Source organism: Sciurus carolinensis, chromosome 2 (genome assembly GCF_902686445.1).
Source record: "Sciurus carolinensis chromosome 2, mSciCar1.2, whole genome shotgun sequence".
NCBI lineage: Eukaryota > Metazoa > Chordata > Mammalia > Rodentia > Sciuridae > Sciurus > Sciurus carolinensis.
Window position 1 is genome coordinate 22869325 of NC_062214.1, and position 15516 is coordinate 22884840.

Below are 15516 nucleotides of genomic sequence, written 5' to 3' on the forward strand. Positions count from 1 at the left end.
TAGGAAAAGAACTCAAACTATCATTATTTGCTTACAACATGATTCCATATATGAAAGATCAAAAGAATTCCTCCAGAAAACTTCTAGAACTAATAAATGAATTCAGCAAAGTAGCAGGATATAAAATCAATACCCATAAATCAAATGCATTTCTATATATAAGTGACAAATCCACCACAAGAGAAATTAGGAAACCTACCCCATTCACAATAGCCTTAACAAAAATAAAATACTTGGGAATCAATCTAACAAAAAAAGGTGAAAGATCTCTACAATGAAAATTATACAACACTAAAGAAAGAAAATGAAGAAGACCTTAGAAGATGGAAAGATCTCCCATACTCTTGGATAGGCAGAATTAATATTGTCAAAATGACCGTACTACCAAAAGTGTTACACAGATTCAATGCAGTTCCTATTAAAATCCCAATGACATTCTTCACACAAATAGAAAACTCAATTATGAAATTCATTTGGGAAAATAAGAGACCCAGAATAGCCAAGGCAATCCTTAGCAGGAAGAGTGAAGCAGGAGGCATCCCACTACCAGACCTCAAACTATACTACAGAGCAATGGTAACAAAAACAGCATGGTACCAAAATAGACATGTAGACCAATGGTACAAATAGAAGACACAGTGACAAACCCACATAAATACAGTTACCTCATACTAGACAAAGGGGTGCCAAAAACATACATTGGAGAAAAGATAGGCTATTCGACAAATGGTTCTGGGAAAACTGGAAATCCATATGTAACAAAATGAAACTAAACCTCTATCTCTCACCCTGCACAAAACTCAAAGTGAATCAAAGACTTAGGCACAGGCACTAAAACAAAGACCTTGTGCCTAATAGAAGAAAAAGTAGATCCAAATCTTCATCATGTCGGCTTAAGACCTGACTTCCTTAATAAGACTCCTAAAACTCAAGAAGTAAAATTAAGAATCAATAAATGGAATGGGTTCAAACTAAAAAGCTTCTTGTCATCAAAGGAAACAATCAATAATTTGAAGAGAGAGCCTACAAAATGGGAAAAAATCTTTACCACACACACCTCAGATAGAGCACTGATCTCCAAGATACATAAGGAACTCAAAAAATTAACATCAAAAAAACAAATAACCCAATCAATAAATGAGCTAAGGAACTGAACAGCACTTCACAGAAGAAAGAATACAATTGATCAACAAACATGAAAAAATGTTCATCATCTCTTGCAGTTAGAGAAATAAAAATCAAAACTGCTCTAAGATTTCATCTTACTCCTGTCATGGCAGTTATCAAAATTACAAGCAATAAGTGTTGGTGAGGATGTGGGGGAAAAGGTACACTCATACGTTGCTGGTGGGACTGCAGATTGGTGCAACCACTTTGGAAAGCAGTATGGAGATTCCTAAGAAAACTTGGAATGGAACCAGCATTTGGCCCAGTTATCCCACTCCTTGGTTTATACTCAAAGGACTTAAGTCAGCATACAATAGTGATACAACCACATCAATATTTATAGCAGCTCAATTCATGATAGCAAAACTATGGAACCAACCTAGATGCCCTTCAACAGATGAATGAATAAAGAAAATGTGGTACATATACACAATGGAATATTACTCAACCTTAAAGAAGAATGAAATTATGGCATTTGCATGTAAATGGATGGAACTGGAGAACATCATGCTACGTGAAATAAGCCAATCCCAAAAAAACTGAAGGCGGGATGTTTTCTCTGATAAGCAGATGCTGATCCATAATGGAGGGTGGGTAGGGAAGAATGAAGGAATTTTGAATTATGCAGAGAGGAGTGAGGGGAGGGCTGGGGCAGATGAGGATGGGAAGGGTGGTAGATTGAGACAGTCATTATTAGCCTACAAGCATGTATGAAAAAAGTTTTTTAAAGAAAAAAAAAAGCAAAAAACTACCTCAGCAGGTACTCTGCCACTGAGCTACAGCCCCAGCCCGCTTTATTATTATCTTTTAATGTACTGTCAGAGTGTATTTAAACTTTGATTTAGAATTTCTCATTGTAGGAGGGATTGGTTTGTAGCTCTCTGCCTGCAATTTTCTTTTTTTTTTTTAATATGCTCCGATCCAGGCATGGTGACTCATGCCTGTAATCCCCGTGACTTGGGAGGCTGAGGTGTGAGGATTGCAAGTAAGAGACCAGCCTCGGCAATTTCATGAGGTCCTAAGCAGCTTAGCCAGCTCCTGTCTCAAAATAAAAATAAAAAACTGGGGCTGTGGCTCAGTGTTTAAGCACCCCAGGGCTCAATTCCCGGTATCAAAAAAAAAAAAAATGTGTGTGTGTATATATATATATACATATATATATGTGTATATATATATATACATATATATATGCGCGCATGCTCTGGAAGGTCATTAGACATATATTCTTTAAAGGGGTAATTGTATTTTTTATTAAATTTGTATATGGTTCATGGGGGTGTTAGCATATTTATCACTATAAAAGCTTGAGCAAAGTAATCTCAGTGATCCCTTTCATTTCCTCTATTTCTGTGGCTTGTCATTTTACGTATTTGAATTTTCTCTTTTTACTTAATTAACTAGATGTTTAACTATTTTACTTTTTCTCCCAGTGATTGATTGCTATTTTATCTGTTAATTTTTTCATTTTGCTTTCTGTCAGTTCACTTTATTACTTTTTTCTAACTTTGAGTCAGGTATTTAAGTCATTCATTTTCCTTCTTTTTGTTCTCCCAATAAAGGTATTTTATGGCTATGAATTTTCTTCACTGAATTGGCTATATTCTTTAGGTTTCTATATGTAGGTATTATGATTTTCTAGAAATTTGCAGTTCTGATTTGTACTTTTTTAAACCCAAGTCCAAAGGTTTTGTTGCTGTTTTACAGTGGAAAGGCCTTTATTTCTTGATCTTATTTTATTCATTTATTTATTTATTTTTGGTAGGGGATACCAGGGATTGAACTCAGGGGCACTTGACCACTGAGCCCTATTTTGTATTTTATTTAGTTACAGGGTCTCGCTGAGTTGCTTAGCATCTTGCTTTTGCTGAGGCTGGCTTTGAACTCTATCCTCCTGCCTCAGCCTCCTGAGCCACTGAGATTATAGGTGTATCCCACCACACCCAGCTTCTTGATTTTATTTTGAATTTATAATTTCAGTGCATTATCATCAGAGTATTTGATTGTCCTGTTGTTGGTTTTTACGTTTATTGAGATGATCTTTATGGCCTGACTTTAAAAATACCTTTTTCTTGAACTAAAAAATAATTAAGGAATTTTTTTCTCTAATTATTACTTGTTAACTACTAGTACATATATCTATCTAAAATTTCAAGATTTTAAAGTCAGTATTGAATTGTAGTTCAGTGGTAGAGTGCTTGTCTAGCACATGTGAGACCCTGAGTTGTATCCACAGCACCACATAAAAATAAATAAAGTATTGTGTTCATCTACAAATAAATAAATAAAATTTTAAAAAGCAAAAAAGAAAGTTAGTACTTGGCAGTAATATAAAATCATAACACCCAAGTTAAAGATGTTGTTGATGTTGTCTTATTAAAATAGGAAATTTTTTTCTGAGGTGTGCCAAAGTAATGCATTTTCTGTGCTGAATTTCTATGCTGCCACAAAGAATACTTTACAACATAAACTGAAGATTTAATGAAAAATATAATGTATAGATGTTATGACTATACATAGGAAAAAACTTACATTCGTACTCATGAAGTTTAAAAATAAATTTGAAGTTTTATTAGAAGATATGGATCTTGTTTGTATATAGTGTATATACCAACTATTTTGGTTTTGGCTCCTAGTATCTCCAAACACTGTGGTATGATGTTAATTCATTTTAATTTGACAGATTTAGGAAAGAAGGCATAAGGCCTCTTGATTCTAAAAATGAAGCCAGTGTTAAATTCCTGAGTTTTTTTGCCTCCACATTCTGAATGCTTAGTGATGAGTGGTTTAAGATCTCAGAAAAAGATATTCATTGTAGACTTAAAGAAAACTATTGTACCATTCTCTAAAGATGAAAAATTCTGTTATTTTATTTTTATATTCTTTCTCTTTCCCCCTCTTTCTCTTGTTTTAGAATCTGATTTGGCTGCTGTCTTGAAATATAAGCCCTAAAAATGCCAACTCGTTTGGACTTAGAAGGTGACCTGGATAAATGATAAGAATTAAGAAAGACATTTTGGTGAGTAAAATGTTATGGGGGAGAGTAGATAAGGCCCAAAGTAATGTTTATTCTTCTGGTTTTTCAGGTATTGTCTTTCTTTTTGGAGAAACTGTCTAAAATGCATATTTCTTTTTAGAGCCATTGACTAAAAGGCAAATGTAATTCTTTTGTTTTTATTTATTTTTAAATTATTTTATTTTATTTTATTTTTTGTGGTCTGGTTATTGAACCCAGGACCTCCAGCATGCTGGGCAAGCCCTCTACCACTGAGCCACATCCCCAGCCCTCATTCTTCTGTTTTTAAATAGGGTTTCTAGTACAAACTTTTAAAATGTAGTTTCTCACCTTTTTTATATAGAGTTATCTCAGATTTCACAGTAAATAATAACTGATTATTAAAGTGTGTCTTGATTGAAACTATAATAGATTTTAAATATATATCTCTACTTAAAAATCTTTTTAATTCTCATTCAGGAGACTGAGCTGGGAGGATCACTTTAGTCCAGAAGTTAAAGACCAGCCTGGAAAATAGTGAGATCCTTGTCTTAAAAAAACAAAACAAAACAAAAAGAAAATAAGGAAATATAGGGGCTGGGGAGATAGCTCAGTTGGTAGAGTGCTTGCCTTGTAAGCACAAGGCCCTGGGTTTGATCCCCAGCACCCAAAAAAAAAAAAAAAAAAGAAAGAAAGAAAATAAGGAAAAAAAAAGAAAAAAAAAAAAAATATATATATATATAAAGTTGCAAACTCAATACAATCCGTGGTTTGATGCTATTTAGATTGGAGTTAAGCTAAAGCCCGGCAGAAATTAGACCATTTTTTCTTGAAACTTAACGGTTTCAAGTATAGCACTCATAACATTCTTGCAGTCCTTACCTGGATGCTGTGTCATAGTGGGTTTAAACTGACATGGGGTATTCTTCAGAAATGCTTCTTGAGACCTCATGAATGACCATCTATTCATTTAACAAGTCTCTTAAATTAATGTAGAACAGTTCTTAACTATTTTTTCTTTATTAAAGAGACTAAGCAAATATTCCTGTAGAAATCCTAAACTCTGGATTTGTCATCATGTTATTTAAGTTCTTCCTTTAACTCCTGTTAAAGACTTCTTAGATTTAAACATTTTGGGCAAGAATATATTGTGGGTAATTCTGTGCACTTAATATTGCACATAATTTCTGATTGTTTCTCTGCTTGAGATACTGAGGTCGATCATTGTGTTCAGATGGTGACAGTCACTTCTTTCCATTACAGTTTTCCCTTTGCCAGCAGCAAATGAATATTGGCATCATGTGAATATTTACTTCTCTTTCAGTTTTTCATGTAATGCTTTATCCTTATTCATGATCCTTGCCTGAAGTATTTTATTAGAGGTTACAAAGTTGTGATTTTTCTAATCATTCTTTTTACATGAAAGTTGACTTTCTTGTATAAATGTAATTGATTCCCAGGGGATTCCTTCATCAACTGGAGCTATATGGGAACCCTAAAACTGTTTTTACTGGAAAGTTAAGATAAATAATATGATTACCTTTTAAATTTTTCCTGAATATCACATTTATTCTTAAATTATTTATTAAAGATTAAAAGAGCCTGAGTAAAAAGTGAAATCATTAGGTAATCTGGAAATTTATTATGTGCATGAGCAAAATGGTGGTCATTCTTCGCAAGTCCAGACGATAACACATGCCCTGTTGTGACAAATGTCATAAATGAGCAAATGATTCTCACAAAGCAGTCACCTACAGTCTGCTTTCTCTTCCTAGAGTAGTTAACTGAACTGCATTTCACTGAAAAGTTTTTCATTTATTTTAATACTAAATCCTTTATTAAGGGTTGGATTTTAAGTGGATATTATCTCAATGAACACATTATCTAGAAGTTTCTTTAAAAACTGGAGGGAAGGTCAGCAATTTTTCATAGACCGACTTGCATATTTTTTGTTTTTGTGATTACCTGTGTACTGCTTTGATATTGTTGAACTGGTAATTCCTGACTTGGGGGTTAGGACTTGGTGTGTCTGCCAGTAGAGAGTTTTCCAGATCTGGATACACAGCCTTCATGAAACAATCAAAACCCTCATTAGGTGACTGTCAAAGTCAGGTTGTTTAATTGGTCTCCTTTCCAGTTAAAGATTCTTTTGGAAAAATCCTTCTTAAATTTCTAATTGTTTTCTTAGCAATTCCAACTTGGGAACAGCTGCTAATAACTAACTTTTTAGGCAGTTTCAATCATCAGTCTTTTTCCTGCCAAACAACAGGGTTTTGGGTTTTTTTGTTTTTTTGTTTTTTTTAAGATGTTGATAGACCTTTATTTTATTCATTTATTTATATGTGGTGCTGAGACTAGAACCCAGTGCCTCACACACGCTAAGCTAGCACTCTAACACTGAGCCACAACCCCAGCCCACAAGCAGCAGTTTTTAAGCCCTAAAGATCTTCATTATGGGACTGGGGAGATAGTTCAGTTGGCGAAGTGCTTCCCTTACAAGCACAGGGTCCTGGGTTTGATCCCGAACACCAAAAAAAAAAGAAAAAAAAAATCTTCATTAACTTTCATTTATTTACCTCTAATCTAAAGTTTGTTAGAATGTAAAATTCAGTTAAATAAAGGGTAGTAGTTTTTATATAGGTATTTTCTGAACGCTGTTGTTTCTTAACCACGATCACACAGTTCTGTTGTGACCGTTACAGTACTAGAAAAGGATATGATTCCCAGAATACAGGATGCTTTGCTCAAATGTACAAGTATTTTTTGCATATTGCTTAAACAACAGAAAATTTTTTCTCCAAATATTGCTTAGATTGGCTTTTAAAAAGCTTGTGCTTTTGAAGTTTAATCACTATTTAATAAAAGGCAGATTTTTAAAAATACTTTATTCTCTTTAATACATGTAGTATACATATGACAACATAGTTTGACATTTCTTTCTATTTTCAGAACTGGGGATCAGATTCAGGATGCTCTGTCACTGAGCTGTATTCTCAGCCCTTTTTATTTTTTATTTGAGGCAGGGTCTTTTTAAGTTGCCCAGTTGACTTTGACTTGAAATTCTCCCTCAGCCTCCCCAGTAGCTGAGAGTATAGATGTGTGCTATTATATCAGTCTTCATGGTTTTATTTTGTTCTTCTTGCTGTTATTGTTTTGTTTTCTGGTGATATTGGGGGTTGAATTCTGGATGTCCTGATGCTGAGCTACATCTTTAGGTCCCCCCACCCTTTTTGTGGTATTGGAATTGAACCCAGGGTCTCATGCAGACTAGGCAAGCACTTTTCCACTGAGTTACATACCCAGTCCACCAGGCCTTTTTTATTTAGTTATTTTAAAAAATTTAAGTTTAATTTTTAAATATTTTGCTTTTTTTGAAGTACTAGAAATTGAACCCAGGGGCACTCTACCACTGAGCTATGTTCCTACCCCGTTAAATTTTTTTTTTTTTTTTTTTTTTTTGAGACAAGGTCACACTAAGTTGCTTAGGTTGGCCTTGAACTTTCAATCCTCCTGCCTCAACCAACTAAGTAACTGAGATTACAGGTATCTATAGGCGTACACCACCTCAGTTTGCATTTAATGACTTTCAGCATACTTGGGAAATAGGGAATTTATCTGCGATCCTACCAACCTAACACTATCACTGTTTACTTCTTTGGGTATTTTTTTTCAGTTTTTTTTCTTATTTGCCTTTTTTTTTTAAGTCATAGTTTAATAAGGAATTTTTAAAATTAGAAAATTGGTATAAATTCTTATATATTCATGTGGTTCTTGCATAATGCAAATGCTGATAATTAATATTTAATCATTCACTTTCTGTTAAGAGTGGAATCTTCAATCCCAAAGCTAATGGAGGAAATTGATACGAGTGATTTTTAATACATGCACTAGTAGACAGCAAAACTGAAAACAGCAAAAATTGTAACTTCCTTAAATCTAAAAGTTAAAAGGTAATTTAGTTCTGTCCAGGACATAATCCTTTGCCTCTATAAACATGTACTAACCACTTGTGCTCCTTTCACAAAAGCATTTAAAAATCTTTTTGTTGTTTCTGAATTATTACTTTTAGCCATTTCACTATTAATAACCCTTTAAGAGTTGTTTAAAACAGTCTTTGAGGAACTCCAGTGGTGCAATCTGTTAGCACTTGGTACTTTAAAAAACAGTCTTTGTAAAAGAATTCAGGAGTTTCAGTAATCACCCAGATGCTTACAGTTGGGTCTAGTTGTACTTTGCAGGTTGGAGAAAGAAGAAGGCTTTAGAAAGAAAGCTTGACTCCTCTAAAACTGTTGGCACAGGAGCAAGGGGAGTCTTTGGGGGCCACTTGTTCTGTGAGGTCAACCAAAGGCTTATAAAAATTGATTCTCAGATGGTTTTTATTTAATCCTTTGTACACGCCTCCTAATATTCTAGGGTTTACAAAAAAGTAGCATACAGCATATAAAGGGAGACTTAATGACTTATTTTTATTTCTGTTACCTTAAGATTGAATTTTTAATCAGGTGTGGTGGCACACACCTGTAATCCCATTTACTTGAGAGGCTGAAGCAGGAGGATCAAGGCTAGTCTAGGCAACTTAGTAATACCCTATCTCAATTAAAAATAAAAAGGACTGGAAATGTACAGGTAGAAATGTAGAGTACCCCTGGGTTCATTTCCCAGTGTTGGGAAAAAAAGAAAAATAATGAATGAATTATTTTAGAATATCTTAATTATATAGTTTTAACTTTTCTTTAATTTCCTAATTTTATAATACTATCCTTATTATTTAATAAATAAATTACAGTTTTCACTGAACTATGGGTTATACATTGTTGAATATATAATTATGCAATGTAGTACTCTTCTCATATCCTCTTCCCTTTTCCAAGGTTTTCTTATTGTCCACTTGGCATATGCTTCAGGAATAATATACACCATGGTTTTGAACGACCTTCCTAACTTAGAAGACATCTATACTTCCTTATGTTCATCAACAGTGGAAGACTCAGAGATGGAGTTTGACTCTGGACTAGAAGACGATGACACAAAAAGTGACAGTATTTTGGAGGATTCCACAATTTTTATGGCCTTCAAAGGAAATATAGATGATAAAGATTTCAAATGGAAATTAGATGCAATATTGAAGAATGTGCCCAATTTGTTACACATGGGTAATTTGCTTTAATTATTGTTTCCGTCTTGCCCTTCTATGTTGTTCTGAATTTTACAAAGTAAGTTTTGTTAAACTGGATTGAAAGGCTAATTGTAAGTACCAAATTAGAAATTTAGGAGTTTTTAAAAATAGAAATGCTATTGTGCTTCTTTTAGTGATGGGACTAACTTTCTTTTTTTTTTTTTTTTTTTTTTTGGGGGTGCTGGTGATCGAACCCAGGGCCTTGTGCTTACAAGGCAAGCACTCTAGTGACTGAGCTTTCTCCCCAGCCAGGACTAACTTTCAAGACCCAAATTTATTTATCGTGTTTAATGCTCTGGTCTGTTTCCTTACCTGTAAGTTGACAGGGTTAAACTGGATCTTTAAGGTCCTGTGGAGCTTAGAAAAATTCAGTATTCTCTGTATCTACTTAAGTACTTAAAACATATTTTAAATTTATTCCCTTATATTTTAGATTAGAGGTCACTGACAGCCTGTTGGATCTATCCTGCAGTCATGTGTTATACAGACCACTTTAGTGTTGGGTGTTTTGTTTTAATGTTTTGAGTTTATCACCAGTGCTTTAAAAATTAAGATTCATTATATTGAAACCCAAATTTCTCAATTTATCATTAAAAATGGGAAGGTCGGGTAACACTGAGGTCTTCCTTTTCCCAGATGGTGTCAAGTAGCAACTCTACCTAGGGCAGGTCACCTCACCACAGTTCCCATCTGCCCTCTTCACACATTTAGATAATTTGTCTGGGTATAGTGGGCATTTGTTTTTGAAACTTTGTTTATACGTTCACCATCTTTTCTAGTTAGCAAAATTATCCAATCCAATTAGAGTGGAAAGCCTAGCCTTTTATCACAAATCCTAATTAGGCTAAGTGCTAATTAGATTTTTCAGATGTAGGGTGTTTTTCTTTGAGATTTGATGTTTGGAAGGAAGCCCTAGTTTTTCCAGGGATTTTTTTTACTGTGTTGTACAAGACTCTTTATAGTTAAGGATTATTTAGCATATATAAAAGAATTTTATGTATTGAAATTGCCATTATTACCATCATTATAATCATAATCATAATCATACTGTGTAATATTATAAGGGCCTGTCTAGACCTAAAATTGTTCATTGCTCTTAATTACCATTTTTGGTTCTTTAAAAATTACTCAGTTATTACCAAATCTAGATTTACAGTGCTACTACTAGATTATATTCTTGGTTTAAAAAATGTTTTAAGGCCAGGTGTGGTGGCCCATACCTGTAATTCCAGCAGCTCAGGAGGCTGAGGCAGGAGGATCACAAACTCAAGGCCAGCCTCAGCGGATTAACGAGACTCTAAGCGGCTTAGGGAGATGGACTGGGGATGTGGCCCGCCCCTGGGTTTACTCCCTGGCACAAAAAATAATAATAAAATTTAAAATATTTTAAGTCACATCTTCTCATATATGATGGAAATTTAAAAGTTTTTGATGGATTATAATTATGTTATAAATAAGGATTTTCCTGCAGCCCTATTCACAAGTGATAAATTCATAAGTAAATGTGATGTTTCTGTAGAAAATATCCAGGATTTCAATACTCATTAGATTGGGAAGAAGCCCTGTAGACTAGCTTATGCTCTGTGGAACAAGGATCCCAAGTTTCCTGACTTCTGCTGTTTGGAGGTTTAAATGCCATGGAAAGGAAGTTGATCTGAGGATCGAAACTGGATTTTAATGCTATCTCTGATGCTACTAGGTAGCCACAGGTTTCTGGGGAAATCATTGAGCCTTTCTAGGTCTCAATTTCCTCACCTATAAAATAGACCTGAACTTAATATTGTTTAATCCTTTTTAGATTCCTATGATTGTTTATCTCAGTGCCCTTACACCAAATGGTCTCTATTTTTTACATTAGAGCTCTGTGTCTGAATAAGTTAGCTTTCTGTGTATAATGGATTAAGAACTTGAAGGGGCTTTTGGCAACATGTAGATACTTCTTTCCATAGGTATTTCTGATTTTTAGAAAAGATACTCCTATATGACCTTTTTTTTAATATCAGTATATATAACAATAAAAAAATATGGAAAATTTGAGTTCATAACCAAAGGAAAAATTATTTTGTCTTGGTATTTTGATATAAACTTCTATCAGTTAATTGGATGTGGTATTTGCATTATAATCTGTAAAATGTCATTATAGAAAGCATTTACTTTCTCGGTTAACTTTTTTTTTTTTTTTTTATTGTACACAAATGGGATACATGTTGTTTCTCTATTTGTACATGGCGTAAAGGCATGCCATTTGTGTAATCATAAATTTACATAGGGTAATGTTTGATTCATTCTGTTATTTTTTTCCCTTCCCTCCACCCCTCCCACCCCTCTTTTCCCTCTATACAGTCCTTCCTTCCTCCATTCTTGCCCCCCTCCCTAAACCTAACTCTAAACCTAACACTAACTCTTCCCACCCCACATTATGTGTCCTCATCCACTTATTAGCGATATCATCCTTCCTTTGGTTTTTTGAGATTAGCTTATCTCACTTAGCATGATATTCTCCAGTTTCATCCATTTGCCTGCAAATGCCATAATTTTATCATTCTTTATGGCAGAGTAATATTCCATTGTATATATATATACCACATTTTCTTTATCCATTCATCAATTGAAGGACATCTAGGTTGGTTCCACAATCTGGCTATTGTGAACTGAGCAGCTATGAACATTGATGTGGCTGTATCTCTGTAATATGCTGATTTTAAATCCTTTGGGTATAGGCCAAGGAGTGGGATAGCTGGGTCAAATGGTGGTTCCATTCCAAGTTTTCTAAGGAGTCTCCATACTGCTTTCCAGAGTGGCTGCACTAATTTGCAGCCCCACCAGCAATGTATGAGTGTACCTTTCTCCCTACATCCTCGCCAACACCTGTTGTTGCTTGTATTCTTGATAATCACCATTCTAATTGGGGTGAGATGGAATCTTAGGGTGGTTTTGATTTGCATTTCTCTTATTACTAGAGATGTTGAACATTTTTCCATATGTTTGTTGATTGCTTGTAGATCTTCTTCTGTGAAGTGTCTATTCATTTCCTTAGCCCATTTGTCGATTGGATTATTTGCATTCTTGGTGTAGAGTTTTTTGAGTTCTTTATAGATTCTGGAGATTAGCGCTCTATCTGAAGTATGATTGGCAAAGATTTTCTCCCACTCTGTATCGCATTGCTGATAGTTTCCTTTGGTGAGAGAAAGCTTTTTAGTTTGAATCTATCCCAGTTATTAATTCTTGCTTTTATTTCTTGTGCTATTGGAGTCCTGTTGAGGAAGTCTGGTCCTAAGCCGACATGTTGAAGCTCTGGACCTACTTTTTCTTCTATAAGATGCAAGGTCTCTGGTCTGATTCCGAGATCCTTAATCCATTTTGAGTTTAGTTTCGTGCATGGTGAGAGATATGGGTTTAGTTTCATTCTGTTGCATATGGATTTCCAATTCTCCCAGCACCATTTGTTGAAGAGGCTATCTTTTCTCCATTGCATATTTTTGGACCCTTTGTCTAGTATGAGAAAATTGTATTTATTTGGGTTTGTGTCCGTGTCCTCTATTCTGTACCATTGATCCACCTTTCTATTTTGGTACCAATACCATGCCGTTTTTGTTACTATTGCTTTGTAGTAGAGTTGAAGATCTGGTATTGCGATACCCCCTGCTTCACTCTTTCTGCCAAGGATTGCTTTAGCTATTCTGGGTTTTTTATTCTTCCAGATGAATTTCATAATTGCTTGCTCTATTTCTGTAAGGTACATCATTGGGATTTTAATTGGAATTGCATTAAATCTGTATAGCACTTTTGGTAGTATGGCCATTTTGACAATATTAATTCTGCCTATCCAAGAACATGGGAGATCTTTCCATCTTCTGAGGTTTTCTTTAATTTCTTTCTTTAGTGTTCTGTAGTTCTCATTGTGGAGGTCTTTCACCTCTTTTGTGAGATTGATTCCCAGGTATTTTATTTTTTTTGATGCTATTATGAATGGGGTAGTTTTCCTAATTTCTCTTTCTGAAGATTCATTACTTATGTATAGAAATGCCTTAGATTTATGTGCATTGATCTAATATCCCGCTACTTTACTGAATTCACTTATGAGATCTAACAGTTTTCTGGTGGAATTTCCTGTTCCTCTAAGTATACAATCATATCATCAGCAAATAGGGATAGTTTGAGTTCTTCTTTTCCTATTCGTATCCCTTTAATTTCTTTGGTCTGTCTAATTGCTCTGGCTAGAGTTTCAAGGACGATATTGAATAGAAGTGGTGAAAGAGGGCATCCTGCCTTGTTCCAGTTTTTAGAGGGAATGCTTTCAGTTTTTCACCATTTAGAATAATATTAGCCATGGGCTTAGCGTAGATGGCCTTTACAATGTTAAGGAATGTTCCCACTATCCCTATTTTTTCTAGTGTTTTGAGCATGAAGGGATGCTGTATTTTATCAAATGCTTTTTCTGCATCTATCGAAATAATCATGTGATTCTGGACTTTGTCTCTTGATATGGTGAATTACATTTATTGATTTCCTGATGTTGAACCAACCGTGCATCCCTGGGATGAAACCCACTTGATCATGGTGCACTATCTTTTAATATGTTTTTGTATGCGGTTTGCTAAAATTTTGTTGAGAATTTTTGCGTCGATGTTCATTAAGGATATTGGTCTGAAATTTTCTTTCCTCGATGTGTCTTTGTCTGGTTTAGGTATCAGGGTAATATTGGCTTCATAGAATGAGTTTGGGACGGTTCCCTCCTCTTCTATTTTATGGAATACTTTGAGAAGTATTGGAATGAGCTCTTCTTTAAAAGTTTTGTAGAACTCAGCTGAGAACCCATCTGGTCCTGGACTTTTCTTTCTTGGTAGGCTTTTGATGACTTCTTCTATTTCATTACTTGAAATTGGTCTGTTTAAATTGTGTATGTCCTCCTCATTCAGTTTAGGCAATTCATATGTCTCTAGAAACCTGTTGATGTCTTCGAAATTTTGTATTTTGTTGGAGTATAGATTTTCAAAATAGCTTCTAATTATGTTTTGTATTTCAGTCGTGTCTGTTGTGATATTTCCTTGTTCATTCCGAATTTTAGTGATTTAGGTTTTCTCTCGTCTTCTCTTTGTTAGTGTGGCTAAAGGTTTATCAATTTTGTTTATTTTTTCGAAGAACCAACTATTTATTTTGTCAATTTTTTGTATTGTTTCTTTTGTTTCAATTTCGTTGATTTCAGCTCTGAGTTTGACTATTTCCTGTCTTCTACTAATTTTGGTGTTGGTCTGTTCTTCTTTTTCTAGGGCTTTGAGCTGTAGTGTTAGGTCGTTTATTTTTTGCATTTTACTTCTTTATTAAATGCGTTCCATGAAATAAATCTTCCTCTAAGTACTGCTTTCATAGTGTCCCAGAGATTTTGATATGATATTTCTTTGTTCTCGTTTACCTCTAAGAATTTTTTAATTTCCTTCCTAATATCTTCTGTTATCCATTCATCATATAATAGCATATTGTTTAATCTCCAGGTGTTGGAGTAGTTTCTGTTTTTTACTCTTTCATTTATTTCTAACTTCAATCCATTATGATCTGATAGAATACAAGGTAGTGTCTCTATCTTCTTGTATTTGTTAACATTAGCTTTGTGGTATAATATATGGTCTATTTTAGAGAAGGATCCATGTTCTGCTGAGAAGAAAGTGTATTTGCTCTTGGTTGGATGGTATATACTATAAATGTCTGTTAAGTCTAAATTATTGATTGTGTTATTGAGATCTATGGTTTCTTCGTTCAATTTTTGTTTGGAAGATCTGTCCAGTGGTGAGAGAGGCGTGTTAAAATCACCTAGTATTACTGTGTTATGGTCTATTTGGTTTCTAAAATTGAGAAGGATTTGTTTGACATACATGGATGAGCCACTGTTTGGGGAATAGATGTTTATGATTGTTATATCTTGCTGATTTATGCTTCCCTTAAGCAGTATGAAATGTCCTTCCTTATCCCTTCTGACTGACATTGGCTTGAAGTCCACATTATCTGAAATGAGGATGGATACTCCAGCTTTTTTGCTGAGTCCTTGTGCATGGTATGTTTTTCCCCATCCTTTCACCTTTAGTCTATGGGTATCTCTTTCTATGAGGTGAGTCTCTTGCAGGCAACATATTGTTGGATCTTTCTTTGTAATCCAATCTGCCAGTCTATGTCTTTTGATTGATGA

At 34.5% G+C, this 15516-nt stretch overlaps 1 protein-coding gene across 8 annotated transcripts in view; it reads left to right on the top strand.

Moving 5' to 3' along the window:
- Positions 1-15516, top strand: part of Ncoa6 (nuclear receptor coactivator 6) — a 100346-nt gene that overhangs the window by 25890 nt on the left and 58940 nt on the right. For 5 of the 8 annotated variants that reach the window (XM_047541469.1, XM_047541472.1, XM_047541473.1 and 2 more), the window contains 2 exons: positions 4079-4183; positions 9031-9312. In XM_047541469.1, the coding sequence (XP_047397425.1) occupies positions 9078-9312 (235 nt within the window). In that variant the 5' untranslated portion in view covers positions 4079-4183; positions 9031-9077. Of the gene's footprint in view, positions 1-4078; positions 4184-7983; positions 8110-9030; positions 9313-15516 lie in introns of all 8 variants that reach the window. The other 3 variants (XM_047541467.1, XM_047541468.1, XM_047541466.1) reach the window with 2 other exon arrangements.